This window comes from Hippocampus guttulatus, chromosome 18 (assembly GCF_054856545.1).
Source record: "Hippocampus guttulatus isolate MCC_2025c chromosome 18, RoL_Hgut_1.0, whole genome shotgun sequence".
NCBI classification, from domain to species: Eukaryota; Metazoa; Chordata; class Actinopteri; order Syngnathiformes; family Syngnathidae; genus Hippocampus; species Hippocampus guttulatus.
The window spans coordinates 3105001-3125627 of record NC_141278.1 but is presented as its reverse complement, the minus strand read 5'-3'; the positions used below and the strand labels follow the sequence as shown (position 1 = coordinate 3125627).

General features: G+C 52.6%; 3 protein-coding genes and 1 long non-coding RNA gene across 4 annotated transcripts in view; 1 reads left to right on the top strand and 3 right to left on the bottom strand.

Annotated features, from left to right (window-relative positions):
• Positions 1–863: 863 nt before the first annotated feature.
• Positions 864–10759, bottom strand: vps52 (VPS52 subunit of GARP complex). The gene is made up of 20 exons (XM_086136864.1): positions 10600–10759; positions 9566–9647; positions 9327–9379; positions 9171–9246; positions 8699–8766; positions 8452–8627; positions 7979–8129; positions 7133–7233; positions 6941–7073; positions 5944–6001; positions 4826–4959; positions 4190–4345; positions 3798–3916; positions 3593–3716; positions 2103–2198; positions 1911–2018; positions 1744–1809; positions 1556–1667; positions 1199–1317; positions 864–1117 (listed from the first exon to the last, which is right to left on the bottom strand). The coding sequence occupies exons 1-20, from the start codon at positions 10672–10674 to the stop codon at positions 971–973; spliced, it is 2154 nt and encodes a 717-aa protein (XP_085992990.1). The 5' UTR covers positions 10675–10759; the 3' UTR covers positions 864–970.
• A 682-nt stretch (positions 10760–11441) lies between these two features.
• On the top strand, positions 11442–12727 carry rps18 (ribosomal protein S18). The gene is made up of 6 exons (XM_086136865.1): positions 11442–11523; positions 11815–11913; positions 11994–12080; positions 12162–12263; positions 12433–12524; positions 12596–12727. The coding sequence occupies exons 1-6, from the start codon at positions 11521–11523 to the stop codon at positions 12669–12671; spliced, it is 459 nt and encodes a 152-aa protein (XP_085992991.1). The 5' UTR covers positions 11442–11520; the 3' UTR covers positions 12672–12727.
• Positions 12728–16315: 3588 nt separating this feature from the next.
• LOC147190629 (uncharacterized) lies at positions 16316–17772 on the bottom strand. The gene is made up of 4 exons (XR_015103848.1): positions 17689–17772; positions 17391–17601; positions 17029–17087; positions 16316–16942 (listed from the first exon to the last, which is right to left on the bottom strand). It is a non-coding gene; the product is annotated as an uncharacterized LOC147190629 (long non-coding RNA).
• Positions 17773–18806: 1034 nt separating this feature from the next.
• LOC147190628 (uncharacterized) overlaps positions 18807–20627 on the bottom strand; it is a 7526-nt gene continuing 5705 nt past the window's right edge. The window contains exon 1 of the mRNA XM_086137463.1: positions 18807–20627. This exon is cut by the window's right edge and continues 5705 nt beyond it. Within this exon, the coding sequence (XP_085993589.1) occupies positions 18953–20627 (1675 nt within the window). The 3' untranslated portion in view covers positions 18807–18952.

The following is a 20627-nucleotide window of genomic DNA, read 5'->3' as shown; positions in this document are numbered from 1 at the left end:
TACAACATCATTCGAATGACTTTTCTGCTGAATGTGTCGCTTGAGGTAGTCCAGCTTCCACTTAGTCCATAGGTGTCAAACTCAGGTCCTGCGGGGCCGCCGTCCTGCATGTTTTCCAAGTCTCCCTGTTGCAACACACCTGACTCAAATGAACAGGTTCAACGTCGGGCTTCCGCAGAGCTTGCTGATGATCCGAATCGGGTGTGTTGCAAAAGGGAGACTTGGAAAACATGCAGGACAGCGGCCCCCCAGGACTCGAGTTTGACACCTATGACTTAGTCCATCTTTTTCGCTTACAACTTAAGCTTTGCCGCATGTTTTGCAGAACAAACCTTTCTCACTCCAAAAAGAAAAGATCTCACCCAGTTTCGCCACTTGTTCTTCAATTTGCACATCCTCCGGCAGCCATTCCAACTTAAAAGCACCGCAGTTCATTCTTATTTTGGTTGGGGGGAGTCGACGTATCACATTCACCGCCCGGTCGTTCCGCCACGACAATTGAGCATTGGCGTGGCTTATCGCCGCCGCATTGTTGTTCCGGAGCAGAGAACGCACGCAGGTACCATCATTGCCATGATGGACTCCATAGCGTCGTTGCATCGTATCGTGTGAGCTTCCGGCGCTCGGGCTGAGACGCCGCCACCGGGCCCGACCGCTTACTCGGCCGCCGCACGCGACCTCGAGCTTCTCCCGCACACGCTCGCACACAGCGGCCGGAAGTCCTTCAGCCGCTGGCTCTGCCGCACGGCCCTCTCCGGGAGCCACGACGCCCGATGTGCCAACCGGAAAGGCAGGGCCATCGCTGCCCTCCCTTCAAATTGGATGACCAAAAATATATAATAAAATAAAACAACAACATCCTGTTGTGCGCTGAACACTTTTGGAACTACTTTTTACTTTCTATTTCAATTCCGCTGAAATGAAATTTGTGTCACAAATTTTCGTCACAAGATTGGAAAGCGGACGACGGTCAGAAGTTGGGCTTGTGCTTCTTGACCTCCACCATGAGGTGATGCAGGTTGATGAGCTCGGAGCGGGCCGGCAGGCTGCGGAACGCAGGCTGACTGAGGATCTTGTGGAAGCCGTGGTAGTACTGGATCAGTTGGGTGAGGGCGCCCTGCGGGGCGGCAAAGACGTCAAGGAGGCGGCGCACAGGCGGCGAGGAGTGGCGGGGCCCCAACCCCACCCTCGTCCTCACCTGGATGATGCCGGTTCCGTTCTTGAAGTTGGTGAAGGACCTCATGACGTCCTGGCTCATGGCCTCCACCGACTGCTTCCACGAGCCCGAGAAGCCTCGCACCAGCTGGCAGATACGAGCTGAACGCAGACAGGCGTCAGGAAGCGCACCAAAAGTACTCACCCTCGCTTCTTCACTATTTCGAGATACTCGAGTAAAGCACAGCCATGTGAAAAATGTGGGCAGAATTTGCAGGAGGTGCGCTAGGGATGCAACAAGTACTTGAGTGATTGTCAAGCGCGGTTACGATTCCCATTCACTCGTGAAACAGAAATGCCAGCCTCTCTGGAGGATTTGCGCTCGCGGCCGCCCCCTCACCTTCGTCGCTCTTCAGGCGCTCCAGCTGGCCTTTCTCCATCAGCGCCTCGGCCTCCTTCACAAAGGCGATCATCCCCCCGAAGGGTGCCGACAGGAGCTCCTCAATAAACTCCTGCCGGCGGCGTGACAGAGAGCGTTTCGGCGGGGGTGTGGTCGGCACGTGCGCGTTTGACAAGAACAGCACTCGCCTGCGTCCTGGCCAGCAGAAGCTGCTGGAAGCCTTCCACCTCCTTGCTGTCGTCTGCTGCCCTCTCCTGGACAAACACAGCGTCGACTTCCAGCTGCGTCGTCGCGACTTTTTGGCGGCGGTGGTCGTCGTGAATTGCTCTTTTTGGACATCTCCAATTGGACTCACCGTGAGCACGCCGAGCATCATGTCGTAGTTGTTGATGAGGAAGATGAGCTGCTCCCTTCTGGACGGGAACTCGGCTGCCATCTTCAGCACAAAGTTCTCCACCTCGGCCTGTAAAAAAAAAAAAAAGCCACGCGCGACAGCGTCACGGCCCGCTCGGGTCGGAGCCCGACCCGTTTCGGCGGCGCGCCTCACCTGCAGCTGAGCCAGCAGCGCGTTGATCCTCTCGTTGGGGAACGTCTGGTTGATGCTGACAACGGCCGACGAGAACTCGGCGTAGCGACGCGTGATCTGAAACGGCAGATGCACGAGTGACGTGTGGCACGCCGGCCGGCTTGGCGAAAACCCAGGAACAGCATTGGGAGAAAAACCAAACAATAGGGACGCCCCTTCCCCAACGCACACTTTTTTTAAACTCCCCCAAATTCTTGAATGAGCAGTGGAATACCGGGGGACAAATGCATTTGTGGATCCACTTTCATCCATCCCTGTCGTGAGGCAACATCGCCCTCTGCCGGCAAATGCAACGAACGTCACAACCGTTCGTTTGCGACGCCAAGCTCGCACGACCAAACAAGTAAAACGGCTTCGCCGAATCGGAATCCTCTTTGTGGGCCAAGTACAGTATGTTCACGACACACAAGGAATGAGGACATCGACGGCGGCGACACCTCGGTTCGCGCTGGAGGAGCGAGTACACGGAGAACCGTGTCTCGTGTTCGTGTCGGGCGCGCGGTGAGCGATACGCGGGCGCGTGACGGGGGAACGTCGGATCCCCTCCCCGCGTACGCCGCGACGACGAGCGCGACGGCGGCTCGGTGACGTGACGGCCCGAGCGTTATTTGAACGAGTTTGGCTCGCTTTCACTCGACGTCGGCGACGTTCTGCCGGCTCGCTCAATCGAAGCGGGGAAGGGGGCCCGCCGTCCCGTTTTCCGGGCGAGCTCACGCCTTCGTTTCGCTGAACGGCAGAGGGCGACGTCGCCCAACGCGGCGGCCCCGAGCTGGATGACGAGGGACCAACCGTTGGCCTTTCGTTGTGCAAATGGGCACCGTGTTGACAAGCATTGGCACTCAACAACACCGCCGCCGCCACACAAAACAACGAAATCGACAACCATTCAGGAACTGCCCAATCCAAAAGAACGAAAAGCGAGAGGCTAAACGCGAAAGAAAGCTCGAGCGCGGCCTCGGTTCTGCAAAGACGTTTACACGCACATTTCCACTTCAACCTCTGAAAATAGCAAAACAATCGCCAAAATGTTTGGGATTTTTGCCCCCCGCCCTCTCTCGTGACTGTCAACAGAGAGGGGGGGGGGGGGGGAAAGGAAAATCCAAAATATGGGGAGGTTGAGGTGGGCGCAGGCAGAAACGCGGCTGGGAATTTTCATCATATGCTCATCGTTTTCAGACATCAAGCCACATCGTGTTTTGTCTCTCACACACAATTTCACGCATTTTCGACGGTCCCAACCAATAAATCCAAAAGTAAAGTAACACGGATAATATTTGCCGCGTTTTGTTTTCTTGAAAATTGGCCCTCAAAATGTGTTTCTTTTGAGTTGAGTCAATTTCTCTTTGATGCTTAAGCTCAACCATTTGAAATCATTCACATGGTCCAGCCAACACAGGCCGGCCGCTTGTTAAAAGGACGTCTGCGGCGTGCGGAGCGTGGGCGTGACGTACGTAGTGCGGCCGGCTGTCGAGCAGCCCCAGCTTCTGCGGGTCGCTGTTCCTGATGCTGTGGATGTTCATCTCCAGGATGAGCTCAAAGCGCGGCCACAGCAGCTCCAGCACCGCCTCCCAGTACCTGACGCAAGTACGCAGGCACACAAACGCGCAGCGGCAGTCAGGGCCCGGCTAGCCAACACGCGGACGCAGGCGCGCTCACTTGTCCAGAGCCGGAATGTTCCTCTTGGCGGCGATGGCTCGAAAGCGCAGGATGATGTGGATGCACAGGAAGACGGCGATGCCGTCGTAGCAGTCCGCCACGTACGTCGACATACTCTTCTGCGTGCACACAACAGCACGCTTCAGCGTTGAGGTCACAGTTCTTGGTCAGCTAGTCAGTGGCTTTTTTTTTTCCCTAGTCGAAAACCATCGATTGTTACTTTCAATTTTGCTGCTGGAGATTAGAAATGTCTCCATTGTGGGACAAATAAAGGTTTTCTTGTTACAGTATCTCTCGATGTGGATCTCTCGAATGAGAATTGGAGAAAAGGGGCCGTTTCCACACTTTCTCAACGGGGCCCGCGACAAGACAGGCGAGGTCACATAGCGCACCAGGAACATGCCGAGTGTCTTTCCCATGATGCTGTTGAAGAGGTCCAGGGCGGAATTTCCCGCCACCATGAAGAAGTCGCACAGGAAGAGGAACTCCCGGCAGCCGTTGTCCAGCAGGGCGTAGTGCTGGCTGCGGAACAGCGTCTCGTACGGGTACTGAGGAGGGAGCACAAGCTCGGCGTTAGTGCGCGCCGCCACGCCCGCCGCCATTCTTGACATTCTCCATCACACCTTGAGGGAGCGTTCACGTTTCTCGCACACGCGCCGGCCCGACGTGAGCGAGCGCGCCGAAACCTAGTTAAGCCTTGTAAAAACGTGAGCCGCTCGCTCTTCTCGATGACCGCGGTTTGATCAGACTCACTTTATTTGAGCTCCGTGTAAATCGAGTATTGCTTGTGGCTTTTCTCCAGCTCGAGAAAATCAGACCCACGGCCGCAATACGAGAGGCGGAAATTGTCACGCATGACGCGGAATACTGTTCTCACGCTCCCATTATTCAGAAAAACCAAGTCCTTTTTTAATGGCATACACCGCTTTCCACGACACACCCAGTGCAAGGGGGGTTTGGTGGGGGGGCAAACAGACCAAACTTGGGGCGACTTTGGGGAAAAGTCGTCGGTCGCGGGCGGCGCTCACCCTGCTGTCGCCTCTCTGCGCCGTGTGAGGAACCAGAATGGGAGCCTCCAGCTCGGCGGGGCTCAGGATGGCGCCCCTCTGGCCCAGAGTGAAGATGGTGTTCCTGCTCTTCAGAGATGGTTTGGAGAAGAAACCTGCGGCCAAGAGACAAAAACCGCAATGGGAATCGCTGGTTGCTTACTCAACTCAAGCGTCAATTTCGAGGGCACTATGAAACAAAAGCGCCGCTGTAGACCGAGCGCTTGCCGTACGTGCTGCGGCAAAAACAACTCGCAGCACAAACAAACGACATGAATGACAAAGACAGCCAGAGGCTCAAAAACAACCGAGTCTCATGTCACTCCAAATGAGTTTGGCAGCGAGGGGGCGGGGTGGCCACAGAATAGGTCTCCGTCTCCTCTCTCAGCCCCCGCTTGGTTCTCGCTACCTCTCATCAAGTTCAGGGCGAAGGAGCCGAGAGAGGCACGGTGGCAGCGCGCCATTTTGAATGGGAGGTTCTTCAAAAGAACTCAAAAATGAGCCGGCGAAAGGAGGCCAGAGAAGGAGTGGTGCGAGTAGCGCTCGAGAGTCGGGCGGCGGCCTTCCGGACCGAGCGGAGACGCCGCGCCGAGGACCGACCGACTCCAAAGTCAAGCGCCTTCCGGTCATCCGGCCGAGAGCCGACCGAGGCCACCGACGGCTGCGCCGCGCGGCGGAGAAAGGACAAGCTTGACTTGAGCCCGCCGCCCGAGACCAAAAGACAGTCAGACTTTTCTCCGAGGTTTTGGGATCGGAGTGCTTTGGCTTACGAGCGCCACCGCGGAACCACTTCAACTTGTCCGTCGAGGCACCGCCGCAGCCGCGCTTGTGCCCAGAGGAGCTTTTGTGCGGTTGCGCTGCTGCTGCACCTTAGGTGATGAAGCACTTTTCGGGTGGACACACCCGCACATTCAAGACGCTCCAGGCATTTCTTGTCTTCTCTTCACATGCTTGTGTGCAACTTCAACCATGAAACTCACATGTGCGCGCACATGTTTGCACACATATACCAAGTGGTCATCAGACCACACACACAGTATTCCATTCGAAAGCTACCGTTACTGAGACACACACACACACACATCGCTTTTTTGCGTTACCTTTTTTGGCGGTGTCTTCGACCCCCATCAGGTCGTCCTTGTTAGCGACTTCCTCGTACTACAGAGCGAGAGGGAGAGAGAGAGAGGAAGACGATGATTCACAACAGCGATTCGCAGGCATTTGTCCTGTAATTGTCCAAGTGAAAAGGACTGTGGATGGCTCACAATGGGCAAATGACTGTCGCCTGACAACAAATGTATACATGTTCATCTACGTGAGACAAAGACAGACGAACACTTTGTTCTTGGATAAAAGGAGCGTGCGCCCAAGCGTGCCATTCTTTGTGTTTTTCCTCCCAGCGATGTGGCGTTACAAAGCAAGAAGCTTCCGTCGGCGCCTCAGAAGTGGGCCGTTGAGACGTGGCGTCCGCTGGGGAGAAGCCCCAGTGGAATTTGACGCTAACCGTCCAACCGAAACTCGTCCTCGAGGAGCCGACCGAGCCCAACGAGCAAGGTGGTCCCATTGAGAAGCAATCGAGTTACAAAGTGATCGTCACCGCAGTTTCAGTCACTCGGTCCCCCACTCCCAAATGACAAAAAAAAAAAAGGCAGCGCCCAGCGTGTGTATGTGTCACACGGATGATCCTTTCTTGCCTTTGTCCTGCTATACAGCCAGATTATTTCGACGCCTGAAAGGAACCAGGACCACCAACAGTGCCCCCCCACTCCCCCTCTCCCAGACAAGTTTCTCACATCGCCGCTTTAGAATATACATCGCCCACCTGCGCTAGGTCTTCAGTGGGAAAAAGGAACGTTTCCGGCCGCAGCCGTCACGTGTCGAGTTCACCTTTACAGCGACGTGTTGCTTTTTTTTTTTTTTTCCCAACGTCTGGAACTCTTTCAAGACAAAACCTTCAGTCAATTAAAGATAATTAGCCACCTGCTATCTAATTAAAGGGTGTGTGCGCATTGTATTGCATTGCATTCTCTCTCTCTCTCTCACACACACACAGAGGACATTGAGTTTGTGGTTTTGTGCGTGGGGGAGTTTGTTCACCTGCACTTTGAGCAGCCGACCGCTGTACGACTTGAAGTAGCTGAAGTAGATTTTACTCATTGTGTCCACATAATCGTCTCGCACCTCCTTGGCCACCGTCCTCTCGTTGGCCAGGAGGAACTGGTAAAAGAACCTGCACGCACACGCGCGCAGGTGTTCACGCGAGTTTGCGCAAGGCGCACACGCCCCCACCTGTATTTGAGCAGAGTGTTCTGCGGGATCTGGTAGTTGGTCATGGGCTTCCTGAACGAGTAGATCTTCTGAAGGATGAACTCGCGAATCTTGCACACTGCCTGGGAGAAGGGAGGGCAAAAACAAAACAAAACAAAAAAAGAATCAATTCAGAAAACGAAGCCAAGAAGTGTCGGCGGGCAAAAAAAAAAAAGTGCCTTTCGCAAAGTCAATCTTGGGTCGACAAATGTCGGCTAATCATTTCAGCTTCATCTGCTCTTCTTTTGAAGGATGATTCTCTCCCCTACCCCCATCTGTGCCCCTCCCTCCGTTTTCTCCGGGTTCCATTGTTACAATATGAACAAGGGCTCCATATAGGGGAGCAACTGGACGTGATGATTTTGAAGCTTCTGTCCAGGGGTGTGCAGACGAAAGAGAGCTTTTCTATCTCCCTTTTGACAGCGTCGTCCGTTCACATGGTTTGAAAGCGACAACAACTCAAAATGCTTCCTCCATGAACACAAAATGTTCAACTCTCTGCACTCCCTTCACACGCACGTACGCACACGCGCACACCCTGCAGAAGGCGCAATCTCAGGCCCTGCCTCTGGTCGCCAAGGGAACAAAACGCTTGCTCGTAACTGGGCTGGGCAAGTCGCCGGGACAAGATCGACAGGTCGACCCTGTTATGGAGACAGCCGCAAACTCCCCAATGATGGAAAAACACATGACGTGAACCCGCATTTGATGATGAAGACGTGACGCGTCACCGGCTGTGACACGACGACGTCAAAAGCAACCCGGCGAGCGGCGAGAAACCGTCATGGTGCCGTTCGGGTGCTTTTTGCGAAGGCCGCGCAAGCTCACCTTGACCTTGAGGCGGTCCACGACGTCTTGGATGTCGCAGCAGGCCAGCGTCTCTCGGAAGCTGAGCTCCTTGGCCAGGTTGATCTTGTTGTTGAGCTCATGCAGCTGCTCCACAAAGTGCTGCTCCGTCACCGGACTGTCCAGGATGGTGCTGGACAAACAAATCCAAATTCATTAAATCAATCAAATAACATGGGCGGGACGTACAAAAGGAACTCGGCGGGGAAACACTTGGCCGATGCTGGCCCAACCTCGAGGCCCCGTGGTGTGAAAACTTGAACGTTTACACTGTGCGATACCTCTGCAGTATTTTTCACTTTTACACTCACGAGTCACCATCACTACTGCCAAACTCCAAGACGCCCCCACCCGCCCCCTGCTTTTAGGTACAGCGTATAGCCGCTCGCCGTCCCCTCTTCCCAGACATTTCATCCTGAAATTTCACCCTGCAGAGGCAAAGCGCGGCGTCTTACGAGATCATGGCGCCCGGCACCAGCAGCTCGTCCACCAGCTGGCTGAGGTGGCTGCGGACGGCCTGGCGATTTTTCAGACGGACGTTCATGCTGAGAGACTGCCGCTGCAGCGTGTGGATCTCGCTGCTGATGGAGGACAGGTCGCTCTGGAAGCCGCTCAGCATCTCCTCCATCCGCTGCAAAGGCGGCGGAACACGGGTCAGAGGGGGCACGGGGCGGCGTAGGGCCCTCGTGAAACCAGGCCTACCTCTAAAATGGCGTCACAGGCACTGATCTGCTGGTGCAGCAGAGCGATGTTTTGGCTCTCCTTGATGTCTGATGACACACACACACACACACTCAGGAAAAAGAACAACTTGCTGTGACGGACCGCTGCTCACTCGGGCCGAAGACGGGGATCGATGCTCTTTTGTTGTTGTTTTCTTTTAGTTATCCGACGGCCGAGAGCGGTTCAATCTGAAAGCGGGTTCCTTTTGCTCAAAGAAAGAATTCCATGACTCGGTGATTCCGACTGCGTTTCCGCTGTGCAAATGACGCGTGTACATCTTGAATGAGACCTCCCTGCACCAATTGTGTGAATCTGAAAACAAAGCTCGGCGTCGAGAGACAAACGCCGCATGGCATTTACGCCAAGCGTCGCTGTTTGCAGTTTGGCGCCGGCCGATCGACCCGCCCCCACCCACCCAACCGCGCCCTGTCGGCGACCACATTTCGGATACAGTCCTTGATGGATGCCTGCTCAATCTGCTCAAGCTCCGCCTCCACCTGTTTGGAGTACTGGCGAAGGTCCACGCCCTGCCGAAAAAGCAGGTCACCGCCGAGGTCACGTGAGAGACGCGGTACCATCGTGAAGGAGGACCAACGGAAATGCTCACCGTCTGAAGCGCTTCCTTGACTAGCTCGTCCTCCAGATTGGCTTGGATGTGAACTGAGGGGACAAGACGCCATGTCAACAAGTCAGCCTTATACACGCACACCCGCGCACACATTGATAAATGTTCCGTAAAACACTTTATTACAGCTGCGGCTGTTGTGAAAGTGCTAGACAAATAAAGCTGGGTTGTATTCATGTATTGGAGTGGCTGGACTGGGTGTGTGCCAAGATGGGTCTTACGGTCCACTTCATCCAAGATCAGCTCATCGGTCGTCAGGTCCAGTTCTCCCAGGTGCAGCTGGGCCATTTCCCCGTCGGTCATCTGGAGGGGGGGGATAAGCAACCTGTTCTCACTCTTTCCATGAGTACATAGGTATCGAATCCTCCGTTTTTCCAGAGTCCTGCCCAAAATGCATTCTCATCGATTGGGCTGTTTGCATGCGCATTTTTGGCCGGGGGGTGGGTGGGGGTCTTCGATCCTGTTCTGCGAGGGGCGATTTCCCACTGCTGCGACACACCTGATTCAAAGGATCCGATTACCAGTAAGGTCTGCGGAAGCTGGATAACAATCCCGATCCTTTGACTCTGGTGTGTTGGAGGAGGGAGAGATCAAAAACAGGCTGGATAGGGGCCTTCGAGGAACAGGACCTAAGAGCCCTGTTTTTGCGCCAAGTGACTTGCGGCATTACTCTGACCCCACCATGAGAGCTCGTCTTTGCCATCGCATCCCGCGCTCATTTCATGAAGTCCAAATGCCTGCTGACTGCGTACGACTCATTACATCCGCCATATTTTCACTATTTGTGGAGTGTTTGTTCATTCGGGACTCTAAAACTCTGCCTTTTCAGCAGCTCCTATATTTTGTTCTTCTACTTCATCCTTTCATAACTTTGCTGCTGCAAATTGGGAAATCCACCATTGCGAGACTTCTTATCTTATCAGTCTTTTCCCGGGTGGCCTGACTGACCGCCATCAGCCAAGTGAACAAGTACGTCCGGGTCAGCTCATCTCGCTCACCGACAAGATATGAAAGGAAATTTCCTCGGCAAAAAACAAGAACAACGGCACTGCAAACTGGTGTCCTAACTCATGTGCCACTCAAGTGGATGTGACTGACGACAACCCCCCCCCCCCCCCCGGCCAATTCGTGACATCATCATGTTTTGCTAACGCCAAAGAACGGTGGCGAATGAGAAAGAGGAAGGCTTGCTGGACGAACAACAACAACGACGACGAAGCCGCCATTACAAGCGCCCAACAGTTTTTAAAATTACCTCGTCGTGAAAGAAGGCCATGGCCGCTTGTGTCATCCTCTCCGCCGTGTTCGCGTCCGCTGCAGCCTCCGCCATTGTTGGAGTGACGTCACTCGGAGGCACGAAAAAAAAACAACCCCCGAGCAAAACGCAAAATCACACGTTTTTCGCTAATACGCACGTTAAAAAAAATCTTACCTGTTCAGGATGTACTTACATATTTCGTGATTATTTTAACACGTTGTCTTGAATTCTGAAAATGATGCGTTAGTCTGGGGTTGTGCATGACATTTTAACCAAGGTAGAGTTGGGCAAATGTTTGTGGCCATTTTATTTTGTTTGTTTGTTTATTGAACATAAAACAGTAATAATTTGACAGAAAATAAGGTAGATAAAAAAAGTAAAAGAAAGAAATCAATCTTCATTCAACACAGTTATTATGTTCAAGGGAGTAGGAAGAAGTAAAAAACTTATCTAGTATTTTGCAAGCGCAAATATGCTAAAAGAATTTCAAAAGGTTTCAGGTATGAATACAAATACAATTTAAATACATGCAGCTTATTGTCAAAATAAAATTCATGTTGTATTTTTCTGCAATTCTTTTTTTTTTTTTTGATGAGGTACATTTGAACATTCATTATTTTACTCGCATGTGTCATTTTGTTGCTTCCACTTTCCAATAAATACACAATTATAAAACTCGACAAACGAATGAGGGAAAATGAACTTAATGAAAGCATTTTCATTCGCCAAATTGAGGAGAAAACAGCTAAATGAATGCAAGAATGCTCTCTCCAAGGCAAACGTTAAAGAAGAGATTACGTTGTACGCGTTGGCAAAGATATCGGACGATTTAACGAGAAGGACCGACTTCCGCCCAAGCGCGGTCAAACTGTCGCGAGAATTGCGTCTCTTCCTCTTTGCGTTGAAGCGGCTTGCAAGATGGTGAGATTCTGCCGAACGATACAAATCAAACGCCATCCGTTGCAAATAGACGTCCATCTGCGGCATGGCGCTCTTTGAGGGGCGCGCGTCGTGTGTGTGAGCAGATGACCCGTTGAATTTGTGGACTTTCAAGGCGAATTCGCAGTCGCCGCTAAAACAAAGTTACCGCGTCGGCTAAGCGTTCCAAGTGGCTCGTTCACGCCGACTCGCAGTCTCGATGTACACCGAAGCTCCGGCGTTGTTGTGGCAGTAGCGTGTCATCGAGTGACACTTGCTGTGTTGTTTGTGTAGGCTTTGGTTATCCCGGAGAAGTTTCAGCACATTCTTCGTGTTTTGAACACAAACATCGATGGAAGGAGGAAGATCGCCTTCGCCATCACTGCTATCAAGGTAAGTGGAGGAGCAAGACCGCCAAGTGGCTGCCGGCGCTGCTCTCTGCTCTTGTATTTGATTTCGGGGACTGTCGCCAGGGAGTGGGCAGACGCTACGCCCACGTGGTCCTGAGGAAAGCGGACATTGACCTCAACAAGAGGGCCGGCGAGCTGACCGAGGAGGAGGTGAGCTGCGCCATGCCGGGCGAGAGCGTCTCGTCTCAGCGGCTGCTGCTGCGGCTGGACTAAGGGCTTTGTGTGCCGCAGGTGGAGCGCGTGGTGACCATCATGCAGAATCCTCGCCAGTACAAAATCCCAGACTGGTTCCTCAACAGGCAGAAGGATGTCAAAGACGGGAAATTCAGTCAGGTGGGTTAACGGAAAGGACACCACCTTTCCAATTCAGGCAGATCCACCCGCGACAGGCCAAAAGCCGCATTTGATGGAAATCACAAAATAGGAGTCCACCACCATTCTCCATCGCGACTTGGCTGCGCGTTGTCGAGCGGTCTTGATGATGCGTGCGCCCTGCTTTCAGGTGTTGGCCAACGGCCTGGACAACAAGCTGAGAGAAGACCTGGAGAGGCTGAAGAAGATCCGAGCTCATCGCGGCCTGCGCCACTTTTGGGGGTGAGGCCTCGTCGGTCCGTGTGAACTTTGAACCCTGGGGAGCTCTCCTCTGAACTCGCTTTCTCTTCCAGCCTGCGGGTGCGCGGTCAGCACACCAAGACCACCGGCCGCCGCGGTCGCACTGTGGGAGTCTCCAAGAAGAAGTAAACTGGCAGCGAGCATCCTTTTCTTTGAATAAAGCACCCACCCCCCAAAAACCAAAACATGTTGTCATCTGTTCCCTCGTGGGCTGATTGGAATGCAGCTAAGCTGCGTTGTGTGAATGGATGCCGGGCTCACGAGAGTTTGGGATTTGGCTGCATCGTTTCGATGTTTGCTTCGAGTTGTTCATCGGTCGCACGGCGCCTCGGTTTCATAAAAATGAAACTGTGCCGCGCACTGACTTTGCCGTCGAAGGTTGGATGGGTCACGCCGTCAGCCGTTCACGCGTGCCGTGTGATCATGGAGGGGGAAGAAAAGCAGCCCCAAAAACTCCAGGTCAATTTGAGGAGCCGAAGTGCGTCGAATCGTCGGAGATCGGCTGCCTCCTTGCGGTGGCAGACGTTCAGTCGAACACGAAATTGAACCGCCAAGGCGGAAGAGCGGATCGGCTTTGAGGAAGAAACCCATTTATTGAGTCCGGTGCGACGGCGTGCCCGACCTAAAACTCCCATCCGCTCATTGGTCAATGTATTGAACGGCTGGCCGGCTGCAGGCGTTGGAACTTTTAGAACAAAGTTTAAAAAAGCTTCCCCTGTGCCAGTGGCGGGCCGTGCATTTCAACCTTAGGCCTTCAGTGACGTCACATACATGAACACAATATAGGCTCGTCAGGCAGCACTTAATTTCAGGAGCATTTAAAACCATCAAGTATGCATTCACAATTAAGATCAGGAAACTAAATTTACAAATTGTCCAAAATAAAAATATTTTAAAAAATTCTAAATAAAATGCCACCCAAATTACGCTGTGTGATCATAAACAAGTCTGTCCAATAAATTGCACAATGTCGCAGTTTCATACAAGACACCAACCACACAATAACAAAACAAACTATTCTTTGAAAATAAAATTAACAGATCATTTGCATTTTGAGAATAGGCTATACAACAGCAAATAACTGAAAATGTTGAGCAGCTGAGATTGAACGAATTTTAGTGCACGAAACTGACTACAATGCGCCATTATAAATTGCAGGTGAGCTGATTTCATACATTTTTGTATCTTTGTCATTTTATTTCGTGACCATTAATACTAACGAAATAAAATAAGAAGAAATGTAAAATAAAATTCATTTACTCACCAATGTAGTGCCTGTTCACTGAGCCGCAGACCTACGCGAGTGTCTCCAAACGTTTTTAAACGGTGCGTTTAAAAACGTTTGGTGACACTCACAAGGCACTACACACCGTAGCTTGTAAATGCCCAGCCGTGCTCTGATGTTTCCTTGCTGCCTTGGTAAAACAACTTCAATTGGTAAATCCAGTGGAAGGTCCGTCTTGAAAATTGTGTGGAAAGTAGGCCTGCAACCAGATCAACGTCTTCTTCTTCGGCCATTTTGGGTTAAAATGCAGTGATAGCTCCCTCTAGCAGGCGCTAATCCAATCACCGAACGCGCACGTCCAGTGTCGACGTAGGCCCTTCTAGCTGGCCCCGGTACGCAGACTCGTGATCTGATTGGCTATTGCAAGCTGATTGTGCCCGTTCATTTACAGCGCACAGGGGCCTGCTCCGTTTAATCTGATGGCCCCGAGCAAGTTTAGTTTACCTGGCAACACAAGCTAGCTGAAATATGATTGGTTAAAAACTCTACCATAGTAAATAAGTTATTTATCGAGTGGCTTTCAATGTTATTTAAAATAACATTAAATAACAAGCCACTCGACTAAGTGGAAATAATATGACAAAGAATGAAGAGAATCATTTTGTTTACATATTTATGAAAATAAATTAAATTTATGTTATTCTCAGAAAAGTAAATTTATTAAATGTAACTATTCTTTGAAAATAAAATTAACAGATCATTTGCATTTTGAGAATGCAAATGATCTTCCCCACCCCCAATTTTTTTTTATTCAATTTACTTTTCTGAGAATGTTTAGGCCAGCAGAGAAGGCCTTGCTGACCCTGACAGAACGCCACTGCCCTGTGCAGACTCCAGCTTCGTGTCGTGGCCAAGGTGAAAAACGCATTCACAGAACACGAGATCTCGCTCACTTGCTCGGAATCTTTTCTCATTCCAATTCAAACGAAGGACGCGGCACCGCCTGAACCCTTTCCCAGCGAGGGAAACCATCCGCTGACTCCTGCCTGATCGCGACGCGGCAAAAATGAGGACCGGCCATGGGAGTGGTTGGCGCGTCGGTATCCAGGTGGTAGAAGTTGAAAAGCAAAACGTTGCACGGGTCTAAAGAGGGCCGCCGCCCCGCATGCTTTCCATCTCTCCCTGTTGCAAGACACCCGATTCAAATGAACATGGTGGCTATCAGGCTTCCGCAGAGCTCATTTGAAGCAGGTGTGTGTGTGTGTGTGTGTGTGTGTGTGTGTGTGTGTGTGTGTGTGTGTGTGTGTGTGTGTGTGTGTGTGTGTGTGTGTGTGTGTGTGTGCAACAGGGAGAGAGGGAAAACACGCGGGACGGTGACCCTGCCGGACCGGAGTTTGCCACCGATGCCTTTACGGCGTGAGCATACGAGCGCTCGGAGGCCGTTGGGGAACGGGGCCGGCCGGGGATGATGTGCGAGCCACCTTTTTCAGCGGGGGGGTGCTCTGAACACAGCAACTTCTCCAGCTTGTCAAAAACCGACGGACATTCGACAAGTCGTGGCAGATTTTCGGGCTGCAGGGATTCCTTTAGGGGCGCGGCCCCAAAAAGTGGGCGGACAACGGTTCCTGGATTTTTGCCGCACGCCCCCAAAGGGCTGGGATTTCAGCCCAAAGGCCGTTTGCTCGGGGGGGTCGAGGATGGTCGGGGCCGGCGAGGCCTTTTCTGCGCTGGCCACGAAGCGCCGATGGACATTTACACTCGAAGGCGAAGGGGTCAAAGACGAGGCCCCGGGGGCCAGACGCGGCCCGCCGCGCCACTTTGCACATAATGTGTCGGCTTTTTTGGCTCGCTACAGCGGTTGGATTTTGTCCAACGGGGCAAATTCCCCTTTGCGCAAATGCAATTAAAGCCACTGTTGATGTCACGATGAGGCGGTTACGATGTCTCACGAGTTCGAAACCCAGTTTGTCACTCGGAACCAACTACGCGGGCGACGGGACTCCTGCGACGCGGCCATGAGTGTGAAGGGGGTGCCCCGAAATGGAGCGGGACAAATCTGCGTCTCTTTCGCAATGTGGCCTTTGGTTCTTCCCGGCGAGAGCCTCCCCTTCCTCCACGACCCGGACCTCGACGGTGACTGTATTTTGCCTTCCACTGGATTGGCCGGTCAGAGCCAAAGTTGGAAAGGGGCGACTACGGCCCGCGAAAGGCACCCGCAGAGCCCCGCTCGTATGAAATCAACTCCGCCTTGAAAAAGCACGTGCCCTGTCGGGCGCTACGGTGGAGGCAAGCCAACAAATGCCGTCGGGCTGGAGCGGCGTCGACCGGGGATCCGACAAGGAGGGCGGAGGGAGGGAAACTGCCTTTTTCACGCGTCACCGTTGGCGTCTGGCAGCGGCCTTTTGTGTTGGCCTGGGCGATGGGCCCCATGTTCCCGTGCAAGGGGGGCATCGGTATTTGCCGGCTCCGAGTGAGGCCGGAGAACCGTGGGCGGGACGCGTCAACTTTGGGGCGAGCGTGCACATGAAGACAAAAAGCCACAGACAGCCTGAGCTCATGAGTTTTATTGAAGCGACAAAAGTTCACCAGAGGTGAGCGTGCAAACGGCATGGAAACCAATCGAGTGTTTTCATGACACCCCGAAACGACTACATGATGATTACGAGCAACCGATTTGAGGAGAAGGCAAGCGAAAGAAAAGTCTTGATGGCGTCTTAAGTTTCAAAAGGAAAGAAAGCAGCAATGGAGCTGCAGATGGAAGGCAGGCGTGCCGATTACTTTCTTTCATCCGGGGTGACACCTAGGGGGGGAGGAGGTGGGGTAGGAGGCGGGGGAGGAGGCGGGTCCGGATCCGAACCCGAACCAGAACCCGAACCCGGGTTTCCATCTGTAGGCGTGCTTATGGCTGGGTATCCGCTCGAATAATCCACTCCCTCAATCCAAACTCTGTTTCCAAAAAAACGCACGGAAAGGCCGACATCCTGGTTGAGCTTTAAACCGAGAACGTAATCTGCAGTCACACACGTCAATCCCCCAGGGAACTCGGTTGAAGGTGGGATGTTGGTCGTTGACGGATCGGGCGCGGAAGATGAAGGATCGGGCGCCGCACTGGGGTCGGGTGGATTGTTTTCATCTTCAGTAACTTGTGCCAGAGAGGCGGGCAGGCTGATGCTTCCTGTCAATGGCAACATTGCTCCGTCGGGTTAGTCGCTGTCATGCCTTGGGATGTGCCGCGCGCCGGTCGAGAGCGGGATGACTTACCAAGCAGTAAAAGGACAAGCGTGAACACCTTGAAACTCCCCATTGTGTCAGACGCCGTTCTGTAAGACAGCCAAAAGCCACATTAAAAGCACATGAAAGAAAGGAGGGCTCCGCGTCCAAAGTCGGATTTGCCCCCCCCCCCCCAAAAAAAAGAACCGCGAGAATGTTTGTCAGCGATGGGATGTCCCAGCCGTTGCCCGCGCGGCGTCCAAACACCGCCACCCCATTGGACGAAGTTCCTCAAGCGCACAAAGCAACGTCCGTCGTGACCCTCCCGGTCCCAATCGCTCGACCCGACACTAGTATGTCCAAGACACAGGCTGCATTCAAAGAACGGCCGTCAAAACGAAGAACGTACTCACAGCGCGGAATCCAGTCTGCCCCTAGGTTGGCGTCAGTGGCGCGCCGAGGTTTTATATGGTGCCTGGCTGCCGCAAACAAAGGAGTCGGTTCGCTTTGTGCAGCCCTCTTTAAGGTGGGGCCCTTCATTAATTCCCCTTGTCTTCTCACGCAAGCGCTTGGTTTCTTCTAGGCGGGTCTTGTCGAGCCACATTTCACCTTCACATTTTCCTGCTGTAATGAATCAATTACATGAGTCACTTTGAACATGGGGGAACGCCATGTGAAAAAGGCCAATGTCACTCGGCGACAAGGACAAACCGGTTTGTCTCCCTCAAGCGCTGCTCCCGAGGCGCTCGCTCTCCTTTTTGAACCCGCGACGGCACACGCGAGCCCCCCGCCCCCCCCCCCCCCCCCTGCTCAGCAGGTGGGATGCCTTGACGAGCGGGATGGAGTGTCGAAGCGCCGGCTCACATTCCCGACGGCGCGGCCAGGAAAGCGCCGCCTCGGTCCGATATACTCCCACAACCAATCGAGCCGCCTGCCGGTCGGGCAGCGCGTCTGCCACCCGCCGTTTGCCAGATCTCGGGCGCCCTCGCTTGGTTGGTTGAATTGGTCCCTCGCCCCATCGACAGCCAAAAAGGCAGGAAGCTCGGAGAAAGGCACGCCGAAAAGTGCGATGCGCAAAGACACGCTCTCCCTCATCACCGAGCCAGTTTGCCGGCTTGTTTTTGCCACCGTCACTCCGTGGACCGAGTCCAAGGTTGGACGGCTGCCACCAATCTTTTGGGAACTCGGGGAGAAAAAAAACAAAAGAAAAACTATTTTGGTGCTAGCTGCACCACTGATGGAGGCGGTGGGGTGTTAACGTGATCATCCTGATCAATCTTTAAAATATGAAGCCAAAGAATCCAATGTGGCTGCGGTCGCCGCGCCGCGCCGCGCTCGCTCATCTTCTCTCGTTTCAAATATTCCAGCCCATTCATTCCATTTTCAAGCGTGAGAGGAGAATCGCACCGGCAGGGCGAGCGACACCCCAGACTGGTGGCAGGGCACACAGTGAGAAAAAAGGAGCATTCGCAGCGTCCCGCGCCGCCCGCTCGCCAGTCACGCGAGGGGACCGCGGCACCAGCGGCGACTTCTTGGCCACCGAAGCCTCTCTGAAAATGACGACCCGAAGGAGAAGCCTGCTTTTCCGAGTCCGAGACGTCTTTCCACAGAGGAAGCATCCTTGGCAGCCGCATCACGGCGCGGGCCGGGCGGCAGCTGTGCTGGCGGCAACGGGGAAGCCCTGTGGAGTTGGAAGGCCCAACCCTTGGTCCACCGAGACGCACGTCCCAAGTCCCGCAATCCAAACACGGTACGGATTCCCCGTGACGCCCGATACAAACAGGGAGAGCAATCTGCCCTTTCAGACGGGCCAAATGACACGAGGCAGCTTATCGTTCAGGGCATTTTTATTTTGCAATGACAACCTCACACGCCATCGAGACAAAATGCACGAGTGGCAGCACCGTTTGCCGACCCTTCGCTACGTCCACACCCAGGCACTCCCGATACGCCTGGAGCTGAGATGTGCGGGAGCTTAAGGCGCCGCCTCAGAGCCGTCGTCGGGGCCCACCTCGGAATGCACCTGGGAGCCGCCCCGCCATTCGCCGTGCGGGCAGTTGTGCGGGCACTGTGACGAAGGCAACTTGATGACCAATTGGTCAGCTTGGATGTTGACTGAACCATGCGAGTCATCCAACACGATATTCTTGCCCGCAACCTTCAACACCAAGCGGGAGTCCTCGCAATCGTCTTTATCACCATCCTCGTCGTCATCGTCATTATCATCTCCGTCATCATCATTTCCGTCATCATCATCATTGTCATCATCGTTGTCATCATCATCACGGTCATCATCATCATCATCGCCATTGTCATCCTCGTTGTCATCATTGTCGTTGTCGTCATCATCATCATCATTGTCATCATCATTATTATCGTCATTGTCATTGTCATTGTCATCATCATTATCATCGTTATCATCGTCATTATCATTGTCATCATCATCATCATCATTGTCATCATCTTCATTATCGTTGTCATCTTCATCATCATCATCACCATCATTATCGTCGTCATCATCGTCGTTGTCATCGTTGTCGTTTTCGTCATCATTATCATCGTCATCGTCATCATCATCATTATCGTCATTGTCGTTGTCATCATCATCATCGTCTTCATCGTCGTCATCATCATTGTCATCATCGTCACGGTCGTCATCATCGCCGTCATCATCATCATTGTTTTCATTATCGTCATCATTATCATCATCATCATCATTGTCATCGTCATCATCATCACCGTCATCGCCATCGTTATCATCATCATCATCATCATCATTGTCATCATCATCATCGTCATTGTCATCCTCGTTGTTATCATTGTCGTTGTCGTCATCATCATCATCATCATCGCCATCATTATCATCATCATTGTCATCATCGTCGTCGTCATCATCATCGTCATCATCATTGTCATCATCATCGTCATTGTCGTTGTCATCATCATCGTCGTCATCATCGTTATCATCGTCATTATCATTGTCATTGTCATCATCATCATCATCGTCGTCGTCATCATCATTGTCATCATCGTCACGGTCGTCATCATCACCGTCAACATCATCATTGTCTTCATTATCGTCATCATCGTCATCATCGTCATCATCATCATCATCACCGTCATCATCATCATTGTCATTATCGTCATCGTCGTCGTTGTCATCATCATCGTCGTCATCATCGTCGTCATTGTCATCATTGTCGTCGACATCATCATCGCCATCATTGTTATCCTCATCATCATCATCATCGTTATTATCATCATTATCATCATCATCATCATCATCGTCATCATCGTCATCGTCGTCGTTGTCATCATCATCATCGTCGTCCTCGTCGTCATCATCATCATCGTTATCGTCGTCATCATCATCGTCATCGTCTTCATCATCGTCGTCATCATCATCGTCATCGTCGTCATCATCATCGTCGTCGTCATCATCATCGTCATCATCGTTATCGTCATCGTCATCATCATCGTCACGGTCATCATCATCATCGTTCTCATCGTCGTCATCATCATCGTCACGGTCATCATCATCATCGTTCTCATCGTCGTCATCGTCATCGTCGTCATCATCGTTATTGTCATCCTCATCATCATCGTCATCGTCGTCATCATCGTCATCATCATCATCATCGTCGTCATCA